A 25,353-nucleotide genomic window follows, 5' to 3' on the forward strand; every position below is an offset into this window, starting at 1 on the left:
GGCCCGGCTTCCCAGACTCCCCGCCTAGGGCGGTCTCTCCGCGCCGTCAGCGCGAGGCGCGGGAACCTGACCCCGCGACCTTCCCGCCCTGGCGACGAGGGGAAGCCACGGACAGCGTCCCCACGCGGCGCGGTGGGACCCGCACAGCCCGAGCCCCGCCCGCCGCGCCCCGCCCCCGCCCGCCCGCCCGGCCAATGGGCGCCCGGGCCGCGCGCCGTGGTCCCGCCTCCGCAGGGAAACTTGAAGCCGGAGAAAAGTTTGTCCAGAGACCGGCTGGAACGGCACCCGCGGAGCGCGGAGCGCGGCGGCCCGAGAGGAAGAAGATGAGCGGCCCCGGGTCAGAGCCTCAGGCCCAGTGGACCTCACGCCGCCCCCAGGGAGCCAGAGGCGGCCTCCGCGGCAGCCGCCAGCCCCGGTAGCCGCCCGCGCTGCCCGGGACCGCGGAGGAGGGCGGCCGAGCCGGCACCGGCGCTCAGTGCCACCTGCGCGCGGCCGCGCACCTCGGGCTCTCCGCCCCCGGACCCGCCAAGCTGGGACCATCGGGGAAGGGCCGGAAACATAGAAGGGACGAGACCCCGGAGCCGGCTTCACAGACCCCTCCCCGCTGCCCTTCTGGCTCCCCGCGTTTCTGAAAGCTGGCCACGCTGACCCCACTTCCAGAAACTTGGCAGCCACCGGAGACCCGGCTCGGAGGAGGCGAGGGCTGGACAGGTTCCCCATTGCGCGGGGCGAGGCTGAGGGCAGGTTGGAGGCGTGTCCAGCACATCGGAGGCTTGACTCTGGGAGCTCTCGCCGCCACCACAGGTGAGATGGGGTGGGGGGGCACTGGGCAGAGAGCGGAGCCGCGGAGGAGAGCGCGCGCTCTCCAAATTGTCTTTCCTAATTGTTTCAGTGAGGATTTTATTGACTCAGAATCTGTCGGGAATTAGAGCGAACCACTTTTCCCTTGAGATAGGCCTTGTTCATCTTGGCAGTGGAGTGAAATTGAGTTGCGGAGGGGGGAAGTGGGGAGGAGAGAATGGCTGCATCCACTTATAAATATTAATGCGCGTGGAGGGTGCCGCCGGCAGGACGCATCCGGAGCCGGGGGAGTTGGGTAACCGCAGTTGGCAAGTGGCTACAGTTCACAAAGTAGGATCGAGCCATTCTCCGTCTCCTCTACATACTGTCTGTGGGGCGCGGATCGGACCCCTGGCTGGTGGTGACTGCATCTCACAGCTCCTGTGTCTCTCCTCCCCTCCCCAGACCCAGCCTCGCACTTCCAAGCCGCGCCGTGCCGGCCACCACCATGTCCGCCCCTGTGGCCAATGCCTCCGCCTCTGAACCCGAGGTCCGAAACAGCCCAGTGACCATCCCGGCGGTGATGTTCATCTTCGGGGTGGTGGGCAACCTGGTGGCCATTGTGGTGCTGTGCAAATCGCGCAAGGAGCAGAAGGAGACGACCTTCTACACGCTGGTGTGCGGGCTGGCCGTCACCGACCTGCTGGGCACGCTGCTGGTGAGCCCGGTGACCATCGCCACGTACATGAAGGGCGAGTGGCCCGGCGGCTCGGCTCTGTGCGAGTACAGCACCTTCATCCTGCTCTTCTTCGGCCTGTCGGGCCTCAGCATCATCTGCGCCATGAGCATCGAGCGCTACCTGGCCATCAACCACGCCTATTTCTACAGCCACTACGTGGACAAGCGGCTGGCGGGCCTCACGCTCTTCGCCGTCTATGCGTCCAACGTGCTGTTCTGCGCGCTGCCCAACATGGGCCTGGGCAGCTCGCGGCTGCAGTACCCGGACACCTGGTGCTTCATCGACTGGACCACCAACGTGACGGCGCACGCCGCCTTCTCCTACATGTACGCGGGCTTCAGCTCCTTCCTCATCCTCGCCACCGTGCTCTGCAACGTGCTGGTGTGCGGCGCGCTGCTCCGCATGCACCGCCAGTTCATGCGCCGCACCTCGCTGGGCACCGAGGCGCACCACGCGGTCTCCGCCTTCGCCTCCGCCGCGGCCGCCTGCCGGGGGTCCCCGGCCGCCTCCCCCGCCCTGCCGCGCCTCCACGACTTTCGCCGCCGCCGGAGCTTCCGCCGCATCGCGGGCGCCGAGATCCAGATGGTCATCTTACTCATCGCCACCTCCCTGGTGGTGCTCATCTGCTCCATCCCGCTCGTGGTGAGTGGCCGGCCTGGGGCCCGCTCCGGCCGTCTCTCTGTCCGCCTCCCTCCCTCTCGCCCCTCCCGCCCCCCTCCCTTCCCTCTCATTCCGGGGCAGCAGGCAGGTCTCCTCCAGGTATCCCCGCCAGATCGGGCTGGGATCCCACCCTCAGCTCAGAGCAGCCCGACTTCCCTTCAGGCCGCATCCCTAAGGAGATGCGTGCAGCAGGTGCTTCCGCCTGGCTTCCTCTCTCCCCTGGGACAGCCCCTACCCGCGGCTGCCTGACATTGGCTTTGAGTCTTCCCGGAACCCCGCCTCAGTCAGATGTGGAGGGGAAACCGCTGTAGGGTGACTGAGAACAGCAGGATCCGAAACATCAGGGTGCTGGTCTCTGGCGTACACCGTGCCTTAGAGCAGTGGGGGTTTAGGGGGTGTTGATTTATGTAGGGTTTGGGGGGAGACTCTAGAATTTTAGGGCTGGAACCCAACTCTCTCAGGTTACATGGGAAGTGACTTGCTTACAACAATCTAGAGAACTCCCTGCTCTACCCGCAGTGCCTGGGAGGACATCTGGGCGCACTGTGGGGACAGGTGCTACAGGGGCGGGCAGTGTCGGGCACGCAGGTCCGGCATTCTCTGGGGGTTAGGAAAGCCGGGTTCTTCAGGGGACCTATTCCCGGCAGGCTGAGGGCCATGGGTGCTGGATTGGAATCTCAGCAACTGAGAGGTGCAGGACCATTCTAGGGAAAAGGTGCTCAGGTACTGTGGGCCCCCACTCTGCAGCTGGTGACCCCCAGCCCTGCCCTTACAGATGCTTCTAATTTTGGCCTTCCTGCCAGTGTGTGCTTCGGTTTCCATACACTTCGTTTTTAGGGCATCACCTTTCTTAAAATGGCCTCTGGGTTAACTTTTAAAACGTTATAAGCAGAAATGTTGAAGACCTACCTAGCTCTCCTCTACTTTGCGTGTCGTTAAAATGGAATGCACCAGAAACCCATGGGCAGATGTACATAATACTTTACCTAGAGTTTCCCTTAAAAGCAGCTACTTCTGAGTTTTTTCATCTCTCAAAACACTGCATGCCTGGAAATTCTAAACTACAAACTCAAGAGGAGAGGACTTCTCTTTCTTACGCTCATTGGGAGCAAGAGCAAATAAATGTAATATATTCTTCCTTTCTTCCTCTTCCTAAAACTGCCCAGGGATTTTGATGTAAAATATTCTATCTCTCATAAAAGTGACTGTAGACGAAGGAGCTTGGAGGGGGCTGAGAGCCAGCGCACAGTAGTAGCTTCTTGCCAGTTTGTATAAACAGAAGTAAATATAATTGGCCAAAGGGGCCTTTAAACCATTCCAGGACCCGATATAATTTAGGGAGTTAAGTCTCACTTGAGCCACATAAATATATTTTAGTGTGCGCAGTGGCAACTCAGAAGAAAGGGAGATTTGGGAAGAGGCAACGCAGCTCCGGCTGGGGCCCCCTTCCTGGGCCTCTGCCTGATGTATTGCAGAACCATACATGACAAAGGGAGCGCTCGGTACTTACACTCGCAGGAACAGAGGCGCTGGAGCTGGAAGGCTAGCAGCCTGCACTGCGTTTTCATTGTGTTGTGGTTGGAGTGAGCCTGTGAAGCTACCAACTACTGCACAGTCACAGGTGAATTGCTTCCTTCCAGCTGAAGGGGCCGATGGGGCCCTGTGGTGCAGGATGGTTTATTACAAAACCTTTTTGAAACTACTGGAGAAGCCAGAGGCAAGAAATTACAGGCGCTCTATTCGTGGTTTGCAGATTAACCACATTTTAGGTAATGAATCCTGTCCACTCTATAGAAAGTCATTAACGTGTAGTAGATATTAAGTAATTTCACCCTGAAAATCGAATTTCAGAGTCAGTTTAATCGTAAATTAATGATACGCAAGAAATGACATGCATACTCCCCACCCACCCACAGCTTTGCAATTACCGGAAGAATTCAAATGGAAACTTATCCACAACTGCAGTCTTTTTTGGCATCTGTTTGCAACTTTCTTGTTTTGTTTTGTTTTGATGTTTCTCTGACATTTAAAGCAGCCGGACCTATCTTCAGTTCCAAAGAAAAACGAATGAAGCATCTTTTTAAAAAAACTTCATCGAATCAAGTTGGTTGCTAATTCTATTTAAGGAAAATCAAATCCTTCAAAAACACTGAAAAGCTCCGGCAAGGCCCATAGAGCTCACACGGTTTACTTAGGATTTCAGGGAGCCTGGCACAGCCACTGAAAAGCCAAGTTTTTGTCTTTTGGGGAAAAAGGGAAGCAGCAGCCCGGGTGGCTCTTAGAGGGCGGTTGACACAGAGTCCAGGATGCAAAGTAAATATTGTTATCCAGCAGGAGTATGGCTCACAAGTGGAGCTGGGATTGGAAATGTGAGGGAGGTTGGGACCTTAGTTGTGGCCATGAAGAAGTGTGCTGAACTTGACAAATTTTCTAAAGTGAGTCATACTCAACTAACTGCAGTTGTGAGTGCAACCGACAAGGGACGGTACATGACAGGATAGAGTGGGAAGGTGCTTCTTGTCAACCAGCCTCTGGTTTTTTGAAACACAGGAGAAGCTGAAGAAATGGAAGATAAATAAAAGGGATTGTATTCTTTAGAAATATGCAAGCAAGACAGCCTGCTAAGGTCCAGTGTGAATGTGTAGCTGGATCAACCCCGGTGCCTAAGTTTGCCGTCACTGGTGTGAAGAGAACAATTACAATCAAATCTCTGCCTCGGAACTAAACAGTTACACTGTAGGACAGGGAAAGGCATTTTCCCCACGCAAGCACCGCCGTGTTTATTGTGTACAGTTCCTTGTATTTCCTCTCTTCTCACTCTGAAGTAATAAGTATTCATCTGTTAGGGGTAGCATGGCCAATTTGGTTAGTCTTCTGCCTGAAATTTAGGTCTTTAGGTAAATAGTGTCCTGTGAGTGTTTCTGATTATTAGGGCAGATGGGAACTACATAGAGAGATAAACTTGTTTCCCTTAGGCAAACAGGAAGTAGAGTCATAGAACACCTACTGGGATTTCACTTGAGTAAAATTCCCTTCTCTAGGTCCGAGAGACCCATAGATTTGGGTGAAGGAAATGAGGATTTTTTTTTTTCAAATAAATTGAGCTTATTTTTTTTAAAAAAAATTAACAATTCCTCAAAGCAGTTGTTTAGTTATAGCCTCACATTGCAGAGCCAGGACTTGTACCTTGAAGACTGCATCCGGCATCTCGTTGACAAAAGCTCTGAGAATTCAGGGCTGGCCAACATTTTCACTCTCTAACTGCAGACAAAGAATTTACATTATTACTCAGCTAACCCGGTGGCGGTGGATGAGTCCTCCTCTAAGGCTCTTCCCACCATGCTGTGCTGCCTGTCTAGGCTGGGTTTTATTGAACATCTACAAGATTTATTTTCCCCAGAGCAGGAGTGACTCCTATAGACTCCTGGTAGAATGCTGAAATAAATTTTCAGTGTAGAGCCTGCCTGTAGGATTAAGCAACCTGCCTGAGTATGTGGCCAGTTAGTGACCCAAAGGGAGGGGGAACTGAGTTCCAGCCACCCAGGCAAGAACTCTTTTCATTATTCTTTATGTAAAGTGGGTTTTTGTCACACACAAAAAAGGTAATAATTTCTAGTAACAGCTGTATCAATGTGGGGCAGTAGGATAGCTGAGCACACACGGGACATTCCTTCGATGTGCACAAACAAGTAGACACATGCACAGATCCACCTACGGGATCTTGTCCTTTATTGGAAAGCATTTCTACCTTGACAGTCGATGACTAAAAATCGGTTCAATCAAGACTTGAGCGTTCTTTTCCAATTAGACATCCCCTGCCAACAGGTTCTTCTTAAACAGGAAGTACATGTTTTTGATGCCATGTCATTAGCTGTACCCAAAAGCTATGTCTAAGCTGCAGTTTTCAAATTACTGATAGATTCCACAGTGGCCAAGCTTCTACATATGGGTTACCAAAACAGTGAGAAGAGCCTACAGATAAATTATGTTAGCCACTTTTAATATTTTTTATTGATTTAGAGAGGAAAGGAGAGGGATAGAGAGAAACATCAATAAGAGAGAAACATCCATCAGCTGCATCCTGCTCTCCCCCCACTAGGGATTGAGCCTACAACAGGGGCATGTGCCCTGACCCGGAATCGAACTGGTGTTCACCTGGTTCACGGGTCAAGGCTCAACCACCAAGCCACACCAGCTGAACTGTTAGCCATTTTTACTAAGTGCTTCCATAATTTGTACATAAATTAGAAGGAGCAGAGCCAGAATAGAGGTTTGATTCCAGTGCTCAGGCATTTACCTCTATAGCAAACAGCCTCCTCATAGCTTTGCTGTAGTCACATATTCCATTGAATGTGTCATATTTTCTCCTTCACCCTACACTGTAGTCATCTTCAGGAAGTTGAGATTCTTGTAAGGTATGCCAATACTAACAATTAACTACATGCACAAATCTGCAGCTACTAAAAAAATAGGCTAACTTGTAAAGTTGCAAGAGGTTATGTATGTTTGTATTCGGTGATTTTTTTTTTTATGGTGTTTTTCCCTCCTGACTCAGAGGTTCTGTTTTAATCATCAGCACACTCTTCCAACACTGAAAACTGCCTGAACATGTTTATTTGTGTTACATACATGGCCTGATGAGAGAAAATTCCAGAAAAGTGCTTTCATCTACCTACCCACGTGACATTGCTGTGGATATTCCCATCTTAATTTGGGGTTCCCCCTTTGGGAAGAGCAAATCAAGTAGCCTTGAAAGTGAGGCAGACATTGCTATAATTTTCGAGTGTCATGGAGTGCATGGAGAGTTTGTGTTCGTTTTTGTCTTTTATTTAATTTTTTTTTTTTGTACTTCAAGTCAGTCTCATTGAGAGCATGCTGCAAAGGCAAACTCATTCGTCTTCTTTTAAAATAATTTATCTGACTTTTGAGAATGTTCTTACCTGAATTTGGCATTTTGCTTTTTCTATTTATCTTTTCCCACTCTGTCAACTCCCCCTTACTGAAACAACGTTAAATGACCAGGCTCAGTGCCTTGTGTTAATTGTAAGCTTCCCCCCCCCCCCCCCCCCCCCCGCACTCCCAAAATGGAACTCTAAAATTGGGCTTCCTTAGTTTCCTGCCCTTATCTGACTAAAAGCATGGCATGAATTTCCCTTCATGCAGGTGGCATAGATTTCCCCCTCCCTCCCAGAACCAGGGTGAGTAGAGTGACCCTTATCACAGGAGACAGAACCAGCCAGCACCAAGATGAGCCTGCATAAACCTCCTTAAAAAACCTCTTATCTTCCATTAGTCCCCCATATATCCCCTAGTTACTGCCCCATATGTGACCTCTCTGGAAGCCCAAACCCTCTTTTCTTTGTTAAAAAGGATACATATGCTTCTTTTACTTTTTGTGTGAATGCCTGTGCACATAAAAAATATTAATAAATTTGTATCTCTTTTCTCCTATTAAAATAAATAAAGAGGGCTTCCTTTCATTTCCTCTACAGTAGTCAAAATTAATTACTGCTGTGGATGAAGTGCGGCTTAGAAATAATTCTTTCCTTGCCTATTGATTATGAAAGCCCATTGTTAAATTTTTTTTTTTTTACAAAACTCTGATCTTTCTAAAAGATCGTAGAAATTTAAAAATAAAATGCTAACCCTTAATACATTCCCTTAAATAGCTACAAATTTCATTCCTTTTATATCCATTTTAACTGCCTTTCATTAGTAACCATGTTTTCTTTGAGGTTGTAGTGGGAGAAGCAAACAGCAACAAAACATTTAAATGTTAAAAATATCAGAAATGCTAAATTCAGACTTCACCAAAATTCTGTTCTGAAAAGTCTTTAGAGTTGGCTGGGCAAAATGCTTCCTAGGAAGGCTCCGTGGGACCAGAGTCCCAAGTGGAACAACACTGCCACCTAGAGGCTGCAAGTCTCAAGTTCTATAAACTCTGCCATAGGTCTTTCTTTTTCCTGGAGTCTGTGTACGCCCAGAGTGCCCCTGATTTAATCCATCATTTCTTTTCTTTTTAGGAACAACAGTATAGGATATGAGCAAAATGTAAACCCCATTCTTTTTAGCAATAATTCCATTGCTGGGAAATAATTGTTAAACAGAAAGCCAGCCAGCCTGGTAGAACAGAAAAAGCAACATGGAGGTCAGTCATCTGGAGACCTGGGGCCCAGACCAGAGTTAGCCACCAACAGAGTGGAGACCTGGATAAGTTCCTCTAAACCTCTAGATCTCAGCAACATTTCATCCAAGAAGAGGCCCGTAGATGTAAGGGAGGTGAATCAGTCCAGACACAGCTGAGAACCTCAATCGAGACTGTGGTGGGGAAAAACCAAGTGGCTTTGTCCCACAAGATTGTATACTTTAATCAGAAAGAACTTTACATTCTGGAGAGAAAATTACCCCCCAAAAAAGTGAGTAAATAAGTGATTATAGTAAGAGCAAAATTTTCTAACTGCCAAAAATAAGGCTCCAAAACAGCAAGCAGGTTGTTAGGGTCTCCTTGTGTTTCTTTCGTTTAAGCCATACCTGGCCTGTGGGTATGTGGGCTGGCCCAGGTGCTTCTTCCCCTAAACAGCTCCATCTGCACTAGAATGACCTGTCATCCCTACTGGTGCATCCAGAGTGTTCTTTTAGCTTTTGGCTATTTACCAGCTCAAATGCTGGACAGGCACAAAGGCAGGATTCTGATTGGAGTTTCAGGGTGGAGTCATTGAGCAGAGTTGCAGAGCAGAACAAGAGTTCCAAAGCCACAGGGAGCTAAGTAGCATGATCAGATCTGCATTTTAGAAATAATCTTCTGGTGGCAGTTTGGAGGATGAATTGGAGAGGAGAGCTTTTGGTGGTGGAAACTCTAGTTTCGAGGCTGACACAATAATCCAGGTGAGAAATGCAGTTAGGGAAAAGATTGGAACGGGTTTTAGAGGAAGAGTTTATTATGACTGGGGAACAGACTCAGAAAAAAAATAAAAACTTCTCTGGTCATTCTGGATGACAGCAGATTCAGACATTGGCTCAACAGTTACAGTATATTCTTTCTAGACTCTAAAATAAAGGAATCTCTGGGCTTGTCTGTGATGACTAGATGGTTAGCTGACTTACAAAATGAGTTTCACTTCAATATAAGTGGCAGCTGGAATAAGGAAAATAAAAGGCTATTGGAGAAAAAAGAATTCCTGCCCTGGCCAGGGGGCTCAGTTGATTAGAGCATCGTCCCAATACACCAAGGTTGTGGGATCTAAAGTTGCAGGTTCAGTCCCCAGTCAGGGCACATGCAGGAGTCAACCAATGAATGCATAAGTAAGTGGAACAACAAACAGATCTCTCTCTCTCTCTCACACACACGCACACACACACTCTCTCTACCTTCTTCTGCTTCTCTAAAATCGATAAAAAATTAAAAAAATACTTCATTAGAATTACCAAACCTTAAAAGCACTTAGAAATGAAGTTAATAAAATGCTTTTCAAGGGAACTTTATGCACTGTTACCTGTTCACATGTTGCATTCTTGTATGGCATCTTTGATCTAGGAAAGGCATGTTACAAAAATATTTGAAGTTACACGGACTCGAAACATAACTGCAGTTGCACAGCGAATGGTGTTCCTGACGCTTATACTCCTTCTTTGGCACTTATTACCAGAAAAGAGGGCAGCTACCTACTGTTGCTAAATTAAACGCTGCAGCAAACGCTTCCCGGTTGACCAAAAGTAAAATCTGATCGTGGCCATCTCGTTTGTGCAGGTGCGAGTGTTCATCAACCAGTTATATCAGCCGGACTTAGTGAAAGAGATCGGCAAAAACCCAGACTTGCAGGCCATCCGAATCGCCTCGGTGAACCCCATCCTCGACCCCTGGATCTACATCCTCCTGCGGAAGACAGTGCTCAGCAAAGCCATGGAGAAGATCAAATGCCTCTTCTGCCGCATCGGCGGGTCCGGCAGAGACCCCTCCGGGCAGCACTGCTCAGACAGCCGACGGACATCCTCCGCCCTGTCCAGCCATTCGCGCTCCTTCCTGTCCCGGGAGCTGAGGGAGATCAGCAGCACGTCCCAGACTCTCCTGTACATGCCAGACCTCGGTGACGCGGGCCTGGCGGGCAGGAATTTGCTGCCGGGGGTGCCTGGCATGAGCCTGCCCCAAGCGGACACCACCTCCCTGAGGACTTTGCGAATCTCAGAGACCTCGGACTCCTCGCAGGGGCACGACTCAGAGAGCGTCTTACTGGTGGACGAGGTAGCGGGCACTGCTGGGCCCGCCCCCAAGGGCAGCTCCCTGCAAGTCACATTCCCCACTGAAACACTGAACTTGTCAGAAAAGTGTATATAGTGGCCAAGGAAGGAGTACAGCTGTGTCTGGAAGCTCACATCCTGTGCAACAGACACGCGGTGAAGCATTTATTGAGCTGTGCTCGGAAGGGCTGTTTTTGTCCTGGGACTCCCATGAGGGGCATCTGGGTTTTGAGCACGTTTCAAACAGTCAAGCGGATTCACATGGCTCCTGAGGCCTGAAACTCTTGGTCGCACCTGCAGGGGTGGATTTGGGTCAGAACTCGACTGCAGAGATCTACCCTCAGTTTCCTGCTTCACGGGAAGACGGCCAAGTTTTCTCCTGTCAGACATTTGGAGCGGAGCGTTATACCTGCGCACAGCCGGCGGGGCTGCAGGGCTGCGGGGCTGCAGGGCAGTGAACTACGAGGACTATCTATCTTAGGGATGATTGAAGTGTCTCACTAAAGCATGAAATGTGAATTTTATCGTTGTAAATATGATTTAAGGTATTTAAAGTATTTTCTTCTCTGTGAGAAGGTTTGTTGTTAATACAAGGTATAAGTGTATGGTAACCCCTCTCCGCCCCAGTATAACAAGCTGAAGTTATAGATGTTAGATTTTATTTTCATAAGTAAGTTCAGGCTGAGGTGTTGAAAATTCAGAGAGAAACTAATACCTATAAAATGAATATAGATTTTTTTAAAAGGAAGAGTTTAGTACTATTAAAATAATAAATAAAAATACTATTTTAAGACATGAAAATTACAGTCCAAACTATTGAAGTTCCTTCCCAACCTATGTGTACTTCATAGTGAGAAATGGTTAGTGCTGGCTACATGTATTTATCCAGAAATCTGTGATTTCAGGAGAACCTAACATATTGGCCAGTATTTTCTACTTTTGTCCCCACAAACTGGTACTTTTAAAAGTCTTTAATAAACAACTCGTAGTTGAAGTGTACAATATAAAAATAAAAAGTCTAAGCAGCTTGTTTTCCCCCTGAAATTGTGTATAGTTTTACTTTCCTAAGAAATGATCTAGAACATCCTTGAAAACTTAAGAGGAAGACGGATTGCATGCACCATAATGACTTTTACTTTGCAACGTGAAAGGATTGGTTAACCTTTCACAGATGTTAGAAGTCTAACCAGATAACGGGTGCAGTGCGTGGGCATGTACGGTCACCTTCTAACTGTTTTGTGTCATGCCCCGTAATGCTATACACATATGAAGGAAACCTTCTCAAAGAAATATTAGGCATGTTTTGTTGCTTACAAGTGTTTTTGTGAATTGCCTGGTTGTAATTAAATTCTGAGCCTGATAGTGATATGGTTTAAAGAAGCAGTTGTACCAACTGAAATTATTTTGGAGATGATAATAAATAAATACACTCACTCTGAGTTCCATATCCTCGGTTTTGGAGAGAACAGTGTGATATTTTCCTTTGTTTTAGTTTATCTTCTATCTTTTTCAATTGGAATCGTTTTTTAGATTTTTATTTTGATACGATGTCAAATTTACAGAAAAGTTACAAGAATAGTAGAAAATCTTGGATAGACTTAGTGGAGAACGGTATTTAGAAACCAAGATCTAGGTACTTAACTCACCTGTTTGTATGGGTGGTGGGAGAGACAGTATGACTTCCTGCTTGTAAATTCTCAGCGGTTCTCACACTTCAGCATGTATGTCACCTGGAGAACTTGAAAACAGTTTCTGATCCGGGAGGTCTTGGCAGGGAGAAGGGCAGGAGGATGCACATGTCTAAAAAGCTCCTAGGCCAGTCGTGGGCAAACTATGGCCCGCGGGCCAGATCCCGCCCGTTTGAAATGAATAAAACTAAAAAAAAAAAGACCGTACCCTTTTATGTAATGATGTTTACTTTGAATTTCTATTAGTTCACACAAACACTCCATCCATGCTTTTGTTCCGGGCCTCCGGTCCAGTTTAAGAACCCATTGTGGCCCTCGAGACAAAAAGTTTGCCCACCCCTGTCCTAGGCGATGCTGACTCTGCCTGAATGGCACACTTCAAGGAGCAATAGTCCCCAGGAGCAAAGTCATGATTTGCTATTCACAAGTTTTTAAATGTATTTTTGGATGATGTCAGCAAAACGACTCATTTTCACAGACGTGATGGAACAGTGATTCTCAGCTGAGGCAGGGATGGCTCAAAAAGAGAGCATCCAGCCCTAGCTGGTTTGGCTCAGTGGATAAAGCATTGGCCTGTGGACTGAAGGGTCCCAGGTTCAATTCCAGTCAAGGGCACATGCCTGGGTTGCAGGCACGATCCCCAGTAGAGGGTGTGCAGGAGGCAGCCGATGGATGATTCTCTCCCATCACTGATGTTTCTACTATCTCTCCCTTCCTCTCTGAAATTATACACACACACACACACACACACACACACACACACACATACATACATACATACAGAGAGAGAGAGAGAGAGAGCATCCAGCTCAAATTTCTAAAATGTCCTATTTTACCAATGAAAATAGTTTTGTTTCCTCAATTTATACTAATCAGTGCCTAAGAAATGTTTTCAGAGAATATTTTACTTGTGAAAGAGGCTTTTTTTCTCCCATGTACACAATGAAGCACCTAGATTTATATGTAAATGAATATATAATGTATATATTCATCACCCACATTCATGGAGGAAAAACTAAAGCCACATTCATAAGTTAGCATTACTAATTTGTCAAAGCATAAAATCACTCATCCTTTTCTTCAGATTCACCATCCAGAACACTGATCTGGATTATTTTTAATTGAAATATCATTCACATATTTTATAATTTGCCTTGTATTTTAGTACATTCACCAAGTGCAACCATCGCTGCTATCTAATTCCAGAACATAGTCATCATCCCAGAAAGAAACCACGTACCCATTTGCATTCACTCTCTAATCTCTAACCCCAACCCCTGGCAGCCAACATATGGATTTGCCTATTCTAGGCATTAATGGAATCATACAATATATGTGTGTGGCTTTCAATGTCTGGCTTTCTTCACTTAGCATGTTTACAAGGTTCATCCATATTAAAGCATGAGTCAGTACTCCATTCCTTTTTATGGCTGAATAATATTTCATTATATGGATACTAGAGGCCTGGTGCATGAAATTCGTGCGGGGGGGAGGGGGGGTCCCTCAGTCAGGCCTGCACCCTCTCCAATCTGGGACCCCTCCGGGTAAGACATCCCTCTCGCAATTTGGGACCACTGGCTCCTAACCACTCACCTACTTGCCTGCATGACTGCCCCTAACCACTCTACCTGATCACTCCTAACTTACCTCTGCTTGCTAGCCTGATTACCCCTAACTGCCTCTGCCTGTTGGCCTGGTCACCCCCTAACTGCCCCCCTGCCCCTGCTGGCCTGGCCACCCCCTAACTGCTCCCCTGCCATTCTGATCGCCCCCTAACTGCTCCCCTGCTGGCCTGATCACCCCTAACTGCCTTTGCCTCAGCCCCCACCATCGTGGCTTTGTCCAAAAGGAAATCAGACATTCGGAAAATGTCCCTTCGACTCTAATTAGCATATTACCCTTTTCTTAGTATAAATACCACATTTTGATTATCCACGCATCAGCTGATAGACACTGAGGTTGTTTCCACTTTTTGGCTTTTATTAATAATGCCAATAGCATAATTATTAATAATGCCATACAAGTTTTTGTGTTAACATGTTTTTAATTCTATATATTTGGAGTGGTATTGCTGAGTCATATGGTAACTATATTTAATTTTTTGAAGACCTGCAAATTTTCCCAAGTGGCTGCACCATTGTACATTCCCACCAGCAATGTACAAGGGTTCCAATTTCTCCACATCCTTATCAATACTTGTTATTGTCCATGTTTCTGATTATAGCCACCCTAAAGGGTGTGAAGTAGTCATGCAGTAGTTTTGATTTGCATTTCTCCAGTTGACTAATGATGTTAAGAATCTCTTCATATGCTTATTGGCCATTTGTATGTCTTATCTGGAAAAACATACAAATTTGATTTGACCTATTCAAATCATTTTAATTGGATTATATGGCTATATTAGTTTGCTAGGGCTGCCATAACAAAATACGTGGTGTCTCTCTTATAAAGACACTGGTCATATTGAATTAGGATGCAACCCTTATAACCTCATTTAACCTTAACTATCTCCTTAAAGGGCCTATCCTATATAATAAAAGCCTATATGCTAAGTGTCCAGTCATCCGTTCAACCAATTAAAGCGTAATATGCTAATGATATGCTAAGGCTGCTCAACCACTCACTATGACGTGCACTGACCGCCAGGGGGCAGACACTCTGACTGGTAGGTTAGCTTGCTGCTGGGGTCCGGCTAATTGGGACTGAGCAAGACGGGCCCTACAAATTTTGTGCACTGGGCCTCTAGTCTTCAAATAATAATTTTGGGGATAGAGCTTCACCATGTGAATTGGGAGGTGGGAGCACAATCCAGTCCATAACAATGTCTTTATTGCTGGTTCTGGCTCACTCTTAAGAGAATAGCCTTTTGACCCTGCAATCCCACTTCTGGGAAGATAGCCCAAGAATCCAAAAACACCAATCAGAAATAATGTATATACTTTTATGTTCACTGCAGCGTTGTTTACAATAGCCACCATCTGGAAAGAGCCCAAGTGCCCATCAGCAGATAACTGGATAAAAAGGCTGTGGTACATTTTCACAATGGAATACTACACAGCTGTAGCAAAGAAGGAAATCTTACACTTTGTGACAGCATGAATGGACCTGGAGAATATTATGCTAAGTGAAATAAGCCAGTCAGTAAAAGACAAATACCATATGATCTCACTAATATGTGGAACCTAATGAACAAAATTAAGTGATGAACTAAATGGGGGTATGGGGACATTATTGGGGAAAAAAAAACACTGATTTTTTTAAGACTACAATTTTGAAGCTAGTGATCAAGACAGTGTGTTACTGGCATAAGAATAGACATACATACCAGTGTAACAGAATAGAGAGCTCAGACAAACCTTCAATGTATTGATTTTCAACAAAGATGGAGTTTTTCAATGAAGAGTGCTTGAATAACTGGATATAAAAACAAAACAAAAACTCAACCTTTACCTCCAACCATACATACAATTAACTTGAAATGGATCACAGACCTAACTAACTATAAAAGCTAAAACTGCAAAACTTCTAGCAGAACATAGAAACTCTGTCTTGACTTTGGAGTAAGCAGATTCTCAGCCCAAAGAAACTATAACAGAAAAGAAAACAAATGAAAATTGGACTCCATCAAAATGTAAAGCTTCTGCTCTTCAAAGGACATTAAGAAAACAAAAAAGGCCCTAGCTGGTTTAGCTCATTGGATAGAGCAACAGCCTGTGGACTAAACGGTCCTGGGTTCGATTCCAGTCAAGGGCACATGCCCAGGTTGCAGGCTCAATTCCCAGTAGGGGGTGTGCAGGAGGCACCCAATCAATGATTCTCTCTCATCATTGATGCTTCTATCTCTCCCTCTTCCTTCCTCTCTCTCTGAAAATCAATACAAATATTTTAAAAAGAAAACAAAAAGGCAAGTCACTGATAGGGACAAAATCTTTACAATCTATAGATCTCATAAAGGTTTTTTACCCAGAATATAGAAAAAGATTTCTTACAGCTCAATATAAAGATAACCCAAATAAAAATTGTGCAAAATATTTGCACAAGTGCTTCCCAAAAGAAGATACAAATGTAAAATGAAAAGATGCCCAACATCATCAGGGAAATGTGTATTAAAACCAGAATGAAATACAGGGGGGTTGAGGGCATGGGGGGGGGGGGTACTGGGGGGATGAGGACACATATGTAATACCTTAAACAATAAAGAAAATTTTTTAAAAAACACACAATGAGATACACTACACATCCACTAAAGTGACTCAAATAAAAAACAATGGCAAGACCAAGCACTGACAAGGAGATGGAGCAACTGAAACTTTTTAATACATTGCTGGTACAAAACAAATTGGAAAAATGTCAGTTTCTTCTACAGTCACATATATATTTACCATAAAACTCAGCAAATCCACCCCCAAGTAGTTAACCCAAGAGAAGTGAAAACATATCCACACACTAACTTGTAACACATACTAGTATACATAGCAGCTTTATTCACAACAGATCAAAACTCAAGATATTCATCAACAACCTAGATGTCCATCAACAATATGAAAAGCTACAAATTGTGGTATATTCACACAACAGAATAATACTCCACAATAAAAAGGAACATATTGCTGATATGCACAGTAACATGGATAAATCTAAACATGGATGGTTCACAAAAGTATTATACTGAGCAAAAAATGTCAGACACAAAGTACATATTGTATTTGAAATTCTAGATAAGTTAAATCTAATGTATAATCACAGGGAACAGAACAGTACTGGTTGTTGGGGTGGAAGAGAATGACTGCAAATGAGCCCAAGAGAACTTTTTGGGCGATGGAAATATTCTGTATCTTGATGGTAATGGTGATTGCATAGGCATTCACATGTCTAAACTCCTCAAACTGTAAGTTTATAATGAGTGTGTTTTATTAAATGTAAGAAAGTTGACCGTGTTCACAGAGGATATCATGGTTCGTCTCAAATTCTTTCCTTCCAATTAAAACTAGAGTCAACATTGTGGTCTATCACAATTCCAAGTCAGTAGACCTTTTAAATATCCTGAGCAAATGTTTACATGTGACCTTGTAATTAACATTACCCATTTCAATAGAATTTCCATGGTTTACCACAAAAATCTAGAATTAGAAAAAATTTCCTAATTTGGTTTTTGTCTCGTGCTTACTTTGAAATATAATCAGCACTCATTTTTTGTTGGGGGTTAGGAGGGGGCATATAGTACCCATGCCCCCTCCTGACTTCTGAAACATTTGAGAGACAAAAGGAGTCAGGCAGGTGGAGAACCAGTATGGCGGACGTATTGCTGAAGAAGTCTAGTTTAAAGGATGTAATTTAGATTCATGCCAACAACGGCCACCTAATATCAAACCCAGAATTAGACAGACCTACTCACCCAGCGTGGGCAGTCCTGCCCAACCACAGAGGCAGGGAGCCTTCACTGCCAAGCTTACGTATCTGTTAAGCTTGGCTCTCTGCAGGCAAGATGAATCCCAATGAAGGAGAGAAAGGAGCTTTTATGTCCAGTTATTTATCCTAAATTCCCTCTCTTGAGGGGGAGGGAGGGGGGAGGGAAGAGAGAGATCAGGATTCCTTGGCTAATAGATGTCCAAAGAAGCACTGTGAAAAGAAGCCATCTCTACCCTTTGCCTCCCAACAAAGTGAAGCCCAACGTTTCTCAACCTTTCTTCCACCTTGGCACACACAACAGGTGAAGTTCACACACAACACACATTAAGGCACGATTCACAGTAGGCTAGCTATAGGGCTGCCCCTTCTCTTCCATTCAAGTGGGCCTATTGAATTGCAAATGACTAAAGTGACATATTTCAATTTACTTTGGTAAAAGAAGTTCGCATCCTTTCTATATTACTTGTTTAAAAAAACAACAACACATTACCTTTTCAATCCTAAAATGCCATCAATTACAAAACCCACTATCAGTTTAATAATCTCTCAGGAAAAAAAACACATTTAACATTATCATTGATTTGAAGATAATTATGAAACTTTGGTTCTTGTGTCAACTCACAAATCATTTGGATACATTATGTCATGAAATAAAAGTCCAAAGTCAATTTGGAAGGGCTTCTGACTCATGAAGCCTGAAATTAAGAAATGACTGACCATTTTCCTACTGCTGGGAAAGGCAATGAAACTAGCTTTTGACAATATGACATAAAGCATAACTTTATTTTCAAATTCAAAAGGCTGTACTAATAAGTTATACTCATGGAAACTCCAACTTTCTGAGACAAACTTTTTTGATGTAAGTCTTCATTATAGTTTTGCCATATGACATCAACTTAAAACTACCATAAAATACTGTACATAAACCCCAATTACAAGAGATTTAGGTTCTGTGATCTATACATTGCATGACTTTTTAATGTTTATGTAGCATTTCTTAGATTTCAGATGAATAACAAGACAAGAACCTATTGTCTAGAGAATAATACATGACTCTCAAATTAGCAGGCACGGTCTGGAGGTATAGTGTTCTGACTAATGAGTGTCTATGCCATACAATTTTCCACCAAGAAAAATACAAATTGTATTCCATATAATTTTAATGTGCAGTGTTGTTTCAGGAAGTATATTAAACATCTTTATATCCTACCATGAATATCAATTATTTTTCTTTCAGACTCAAAAAAATTTATTTCAGTCAGTTTAGTAAATGTCAGCATTTCAGTTTTCACCTCCCTATAAAATAATGTTTGCCATTTTCTCTTCATGCACAAAAGAGTGTTAGCTAAGCATCTTTTGGGGCCTGGAGAAATGAGCTGCCTTTCTTCTCCATAATTCAGGATTTCTCTTCCTCCTCCATCTCATGTGTAAACCATCCTATGTCCCTTATGTGAGTGAGAAGGAGACGAACCTGGCCAACAGACGTCACTTCAAAGGGAACACAGATTCTTCAGCAGCATCTAGTGGCAACCTACACCCCATCCTGGGTCTTGTCTCTTCCGGAACAACCCCCAACTGATGACCATCTGTCCTATACTATCAAAAGTAGTGACTCCTCACTTTCAGATAAAAAAAATCACAAAGAAGTTCTTCTCCTTTCTTAAGATCAGGAAAAACTGAGGTTAAATATCTCCAAACTAATTCCACTTCTTCATAGAAAAAGCTAGCATTTACCAAGTACTTCATATGCAACTTAACATAGAAAGTGCTTTACATATTTCATTTTCACATAAGAAAAAACCTAATTTTCCAAAAGCTAACAACACAAAATAATAGGCAAATCTTTAAAATACAGAAAAGAGGAGAAACCAAGATGGCGGCATAGGTAAACACTGGAGATTGCTGCCTCGCACAACTACTTCAAAAATACAACTAAAAGACGGAACGGACATCACCCAGAACCACAGGAAAGCTGGCTGAGGGGAAATTCTACAACTAGAAGGAAAGAGAAAAGCATACCGGGACTCAGAGGAGGTGCGGTGCGGATGTAAAATACAAAGGTGCGGAGGTGCGTGCGGAGCTGGCTGGCAGCTGAGGGCGCGGTTGTCTGTTTCAATCGGGAGGGAGTCTCAGGATTTGGGCTCCAGTTCCGGGCAAGTCTCTGGGGACCCAGACTCAAACGGGAGAAGCGGGACTGTCTGGCATCGGTCAGAACTCGAGGGCAGCTTTCTCTCCAAGGTACTTGCAGCAGTTGCTGGGACACTGAGAGGCAGAGCCTCTGGGGACGGAACTGAGAGCAGCCATAACTGATCGCTCCACCCGCCCGCCCTGTAGATCCCCTGGGACCCGCCCTGCCCAAGCCTTGCACAGAGGCATTTGCGGGATAGCCTCAGGCAAAGGCTAGATTAGCACCTCCCTAGAGGACAGAAGTTCTCCCACTGCAGACACAGCTGATTCTCACAGCCAGTTGGCCTGGAGGTCAAATCCCCCCCAGTATTACCTACAACAATCAAGGCTTAACTACAACAAGACTGCGCACAAAGACCACAAGGGGGTGCACCAAGAAAGCATAAAAAATGCGGAGACAAAGAAACAGGACACAAATGACAGAAATGGAGGATATAGAGTTCAAAAACACACTTTTAAGGTCTCTCAAGAACTGTCTAGAAGCCGCCGATAAATTTAGTAAGATGCTCAAAAAGACTGGTGAGACTGCCGATAAATGTAGTGAGATCCTCAAGAAATCTAATGAGACCCTCGATGTTGTGATAAAGAACCAACTAGAAATTAAGCATACACTGACTGAAATAAAGAATATTATACAGACTCCCAACAGCAGACCAGAGGAGCGCAAGAATCAAGGCAAAGATTTGAAATGCGAAGAAGCAAAAAACACCCAACCAGAAAAGCAAAATGAAAAAAGAATCCAAAAATACAAAGCTAGTGTAAGGAGCCTCTGGGACAGCTTCAAGCGTACCAACATCCGAATTATAGGGGTGCCAGAAGAAGAGAGAGAGCAAGATCTTGAAAACCTATTTGAAGAAATAATGACAGAAAACTTCCCCTACCTGGTGAAAGAAATAGACTTACAAGTCCAGGTAGCGCAGAGAACCCCAAACAAAAGGAATCCAAAGAGGACCACACCAAGACACATCATAATTAAAATGCCAAGAGCAAAAGACAAAGAGAGAAGCTTAAAAGCAGCAAGAGAAAGAAACTAAGTTACCTACAAGGGAATACCCATACGACTGTCAGCTGATTTCTCAACAGACACTTTGCAGGCCAGAAGGGAGTGGCAAGAAATATTCAAAGTGATGAATACCAAGAACCTACAACCAAGATTACTTTACCCAGCAAAGCTATCATTCAGAATTGAAGGTCAGATAAAGAGCTTCACAGATAAGGAAAAGCTAAAGGAGTTCATCACCACCAAACCAGTATTATATGAAATGCTGAAAGGTATCCTTTAAGAAGAGGAAGAAGAAGAAAAAGGTAAAGATACAAATTATGAACAACAAATACGCATCTATCAACAAGTGAATCTAAGAATCAAGTGAATAAATAATCTGATGAATAGAATGAACTGGTGATTATAATAGAATCAGGGACATAGAGAGGGAATGGACTGACTATTCTTGGGGGGGGGGAGGGGAAGGGGTGTGGGGGATGCGGGAAGAGACTGGACAAAAATCGTGCACCTATGGATGAGGACAGTGGGTGGGGAGTGAGGGCGGAGGGTGGGGTGGGAACTGGGAGGAGGGGAGTTATGGGGGGAAAAAAGAGGAACAAATATAATAATCTGAACAATAAAGATTTAATTTTTTTTAAAAAAAATAAATAAATAAATAAATAAAATACAGAAAAAAGTGACTTATTCACCAATTATATTATAAACAAATACCCATTAACTCAAAACAACATACCAACTTCTCTAGACACCCAACTACCCACCCTTTGAGAATATTTTTCATAAAATAAAATATAATTGATATTTGTTTTTTGGATCATTCTAAAATTAACCTCTCCAACCAGAGATAAATTTCTAATATAACTTTGGGGGGAAATGTAATACCTTTCAAGGCAAGTGCTGACTTCTCAGACTCTGAAAAAAAAAAAAGAGGTAAACATTCTACTAAAAGAAAACCTTAAATCATCTCAGAAAAATAGAAACCAGTACTTACATGCATCCAACAAATGCTCCAACAGAAGATTTCTTCAAACAGAGTAACTTACTTTCATCTCCACCAAGGATAAACGTAATTTCACACCAATAAAGCTTCCTGAGGGTCAGAAGTAACAGTGCCCAGCAGCTCTATGTAACTGTACTACAACGGGTGTGCTATAAAAATAACAGTTCACATTAGCAATGACAATACTGATTTGGGGCTATAACTGTGTTGTTTCAATGAACTACTGCTTCAATATACCTTTCTCTATTCACGAGATCCTATCACAAATCACATTTCAGTCTCCATGTGTGCTGTGCCTAAGTTATTAACTCATTGGATTTCTAATAACATCACTATGTTTGTTTTCTTTTTAGAAACATACAATTTAGTTATTTAAAATTGTGGTTATTTCTCATTTTACTGAGCAGTTCCGAACAAGTTATCTAGAAAAAGAATTCCAAAGCATCAGTTGAACAGATAAGCAAAAGATAAGTTATTTTCAAGGTTTTTAAGCTTTTATTCTTTTTTATTTTTTTAATGTTTTTATGATTTTCAGAGGGAGAGGAAAAGAGAGGGAGAAGGGAGAGATAGAAACATTGATCGGCTGCCTCCTGCTCACCCTTCTGGGGATCAAGCCCACAACCTGGGCATGTGCTTGACTGGGAACCAAACCAGCAACCTTTTGGTGCATGGGAGAACACTCAACCAACTCAGCCACACCGACCAGGACAAGGTTTTTAAGCTTTTAAAAATAAAGGAAATACTGCTTTTGACTAGGACAACATTGCCGTACAATTTATGATATAGCTATAAGAGCCATTCATTTAAATAATGCACATCTCAAAAATGGCTCGCTTGTGTTAAGGACTGTCTACTTTAACAATTAAAAAATTAAAACCATCATTCTGACAATGTATCAGTAATTCCCACATCCATAAAATACTGAAGGTGACAACTATCGTGGTGATAGTAATTTTAAAGTCAAAACAAGCATAAATCCGATGTAAGAGTCTCTACAGAAAATGTCCGGAACACACACAGTTGCATGCATTTCCAGCTGAACTTGCAAAGAATCTACCTACAACCAAATGACAATTTTGAAAGAAACATGAACATCAAAATACTCAAGCTTCATGACAAAGTTACTCTAATAAAACAAGAAAAATAGAAGAGTGAACAGTAATAGCAGTATATTTTTTTGGAGGGAGAGAAATCACCCACTTCCTTGTCATAAAAAAGTCAATATTTTAATAACACTGGCCATCAATTTATTCACTACTGGAGCATTCACTTCCAAGTTCTGTCTTTAAAATGTATTCACTCATACATTTGGATTAAGTTTATTCATCAAAAACCATTGTAGTCAGAATTCTAATCTTAAGTTTAAATCATAACTTATCAAAGCAGAGTCCAAACACTCTATAATAATCCTACCCTTTAGTTTGTATATGCCTCATCTGAAAAACTGATTTTACAAACAGGAGTGTGACCCTGTTTCTCCAGAGTAAATGCCTGTTTGCCTAAAACTTTGTGGCAATCAAACAGGTGGATTCAAGGAGCTCCTGCTAAGCTTCATCGGGCTTTGATAAAAACAGAGCCATCGGGGGCAGTGGCCCCATCTTCCTTCTCACTTACAGTCTCCACGGTCCCAGAAGCGGACACAATAACCATGGTTTTATTATCTGAAACCGGCTTTTGTTTCTCAGCAATAGCTGCGCAAACAGCAACAATCTCATCACTTTCAAAGTCATAGTCGGGAATGGACTTGGGTGAGACATGTGTGACTTCCGCTGGTGCTTCATTTTTTTTAATCCTCTGGGCTACCTTTTGCTGCTCCTGGAGCTTTCTTGCCCAAGAAAGGTCTTCTTTCCATATTTCAGGGTTCATTGGATAGATATGAAGGGCTACTTGAAAACTTCGAATTGCCTAGGGAAAGAAAAGGCCAGGTTTTTCTCCTTGCATTGTTTTAAAAAAAAAAATGAATGTGTTTAGCATAATCCACAATATCTGCATGTATATATATATATATATATATATAAAATATAGTATATGGATGTAAAAATGGAAGTTAGGGCGGTGCCCTAACCATGGATGATGACTATGAAGAAAAAAGCAAAGGTTATAAAACTGTGAAAGGGATTGACAAATTGCTGATGAGGATTAGAAGTCCATCAAAATAGAGGTACTGATATTATAGCTCAAAACAAGGCAAACACATTTTCAGCTTCTGCAGATCAGCTAATACATGAATTCAGTGATTTCCAGGGCTAAATCAGAGTCAGGAAGGTACCAGAAACGCACAACGCTGAAACCAAGAGTTTAGATCACAGTAATGCTAACATGCACTAAAACTAAGTGTCATGGGAGATCAAGGCAGACGCTGCATAACGAAAAATGGTCAACTCCCCATAATTATATAACACTTATCAAAACATACGCACCCAACATCAGAACACCTGTGTGTATAAAGTCAACACGGACAGAACTGAAGGGAGGAACATCAATAAGGAAACAGAAGATTTGAGCAACAGACCACACAGACCTACACAGAACCTTTCACCCAACAGCAGCAGAACAGACATCTTGGCGAGTACACATGGAACATTTTCTAGGACAGAAAACATGTTATACCACAAAACAAGTCTTAACAAATTTAAAAAGGCATGTCAACCATCTTTTCTGACCAAAATGGAATAAACTACAAATCAATAGCAAAAGGATAATGGGAAAATTCACAAATATGCAGACATTAACGCACTCTTGAACAATCAGTAAGTTCAAAAAGAAATCAAAGAGAAATTAAGAAAGATCTTGACACAAATGAAAATAAAAATACACTAAAATTATGAGATGCAGCAAAAGCAGAAAAGGGAAGTTTATAGCACTAAATGCCTGTTAAAAAAGAACAATCTCAAGTAAAAAAAAAAAAACCCAAAAACACCTACCTTTACACCTCAAAAAATTAGAAAATGAAGAACCAAGCCTAAATTCATTTTCCAACATATACACCCAATTCTGTATAAAAATATAAATAATTACTTATAGAGATCTACCAACTATTGACTTTTAATTTATTATCCGTTCCATTTAACTATGTATTTTCTTATGTTTATATATGTGGGTGGGGCAAAGTAGATTTATAGTTGTGAGTGCACAAAATAGTTTATTCTTGTATTATTTATTAATTATTGTATTATTTTTCATACAAATAACTATAAACCTACTTTTGCCCACCTCTGTAATAAGAATTGTTATATCAGAAATTTTAGCTTGCTTTCAATGTATTTTTCATAGTATCCCTTCATTATGACATTGAGTAATTTTTAGCCATTCCAGTCTTTCAAAAGAACAGGTTAAGTTTACATAAATATTGCAAATTTAGAATTTTCTCAAATAGAGCCCTAAAAAACATTAAAGGAGGACAAAATAAGTTTTAATTCCTCCAAGAACTTCACAATATAATGGGCAAAACCACATAAATAGAAAAAAATAAAACAGTTAAACAATGAGTACTCTTATTTAAAAAAACTTAAAATTTTGCCCTGGCCAGATGGCTCAGTTGGTTAGAGTGTCCATCCCATACACCAAAAGGTTGCAGGTTCAATTTTCAGTCAGGGCATAGACCTAGGTTTCGGTTTCGATCCTGGTCAGGATGCGTTCAGGCTATGTGAAA

At 43.2% G+C, this 25,353-nt stretch overlaps 2 protein-coding genes across 19 annotated transcripts in view; one reads left to right on the plus strand and one right to left on the minus strand.

Annotated features, from left to right (window-relative positions):
* Positions 1 to 246: 246 nt before the first annotated feature.
* Positions 247 to 11,877, plus strand: PTGER4 (prostaglandin E receptor 4). Its single transcript, XM_036309044.1, has 3 exons — positions 247 to 804; positions 1,246 to 2,161; positions 9,927 to 11,877. Exons 2-3 carry the CDS (start codon positions 1,289 to 1,291, stop codon positions 10,509 to 10,511), a joined length of 1,458 nt encoding a protein of 485 aa, XP_036164937.1. The 5' UTR covers positions 247 to 804; positions 1,246 to 1,288; the 3' UTR covers positions 10,512 to 11,877.
* TTC33 (tetratricopeptide repeat domain 33) overlaps positions 9,494 to 25,353 on the minus strand; it is a 33,894-nt gene continuing 18,034 nt past the window's right edge. For 2 of the 18 annotated variants that reach the window (XM_036309045.1, XM_036309046.1), the window contains one exon: positions 22,642 to 23,606. In XM_036309045.1, the coding sequence (XP_036164938.1) occupies positions 23,253 to 23,606 (354 nt within the window). In that variant the 3' untranslated portion in view covers positions 22,642 to 23,252. Of the gene's footprint in view, positions 9,710 to 12,060; positions 12,290 to 15,427; positions 15,517 to 17,497; positions 17,651 to 19,580; positions 19,619 to 21,583; positions 21,614 to 21,692; positions 21,851 to 22,641; positions 23,607 to 25,353 lie in introns of those variants that run through there. The other 16 variants (XR_004967527.1, XR_004967519.1, XR_004967521.1 and 13 more) reach the window with 16 other exon arrangements.

This window comes from Myotis myotis, unplaced genomic scaffold (assembly GCF_014108235.1).
Source record: "Myotis myotis isolate mMyoMyo1 unplaced genomic scaffold, mMyoMyo1.p scaffold_m19_p_5, whole genome shotgun sequence".
NCBI classification, from domain to species: Eukaryota; Metazoa; Chordata; class Mammalia; order Chiroptera; family Vespertilionidae; genus Myotis; species Myotis myotis.

Coding starts and splice junctions, on each gene's coding strand:
- PTGER4 (XM_036309044.1), top strand. CDS start 1,289: ATGTCCGCCCCTGTGGCCAATGCCTCCGCCTCTGAACCCGAGGTCCGA. Junction 2,162..9,926: donor TCTGCTCCATCCCGCTCGTG/GTGAGTGGCCGG, acceptor TCGTTTGTGCAG/GTGCGAGTGTTCATCAACCA.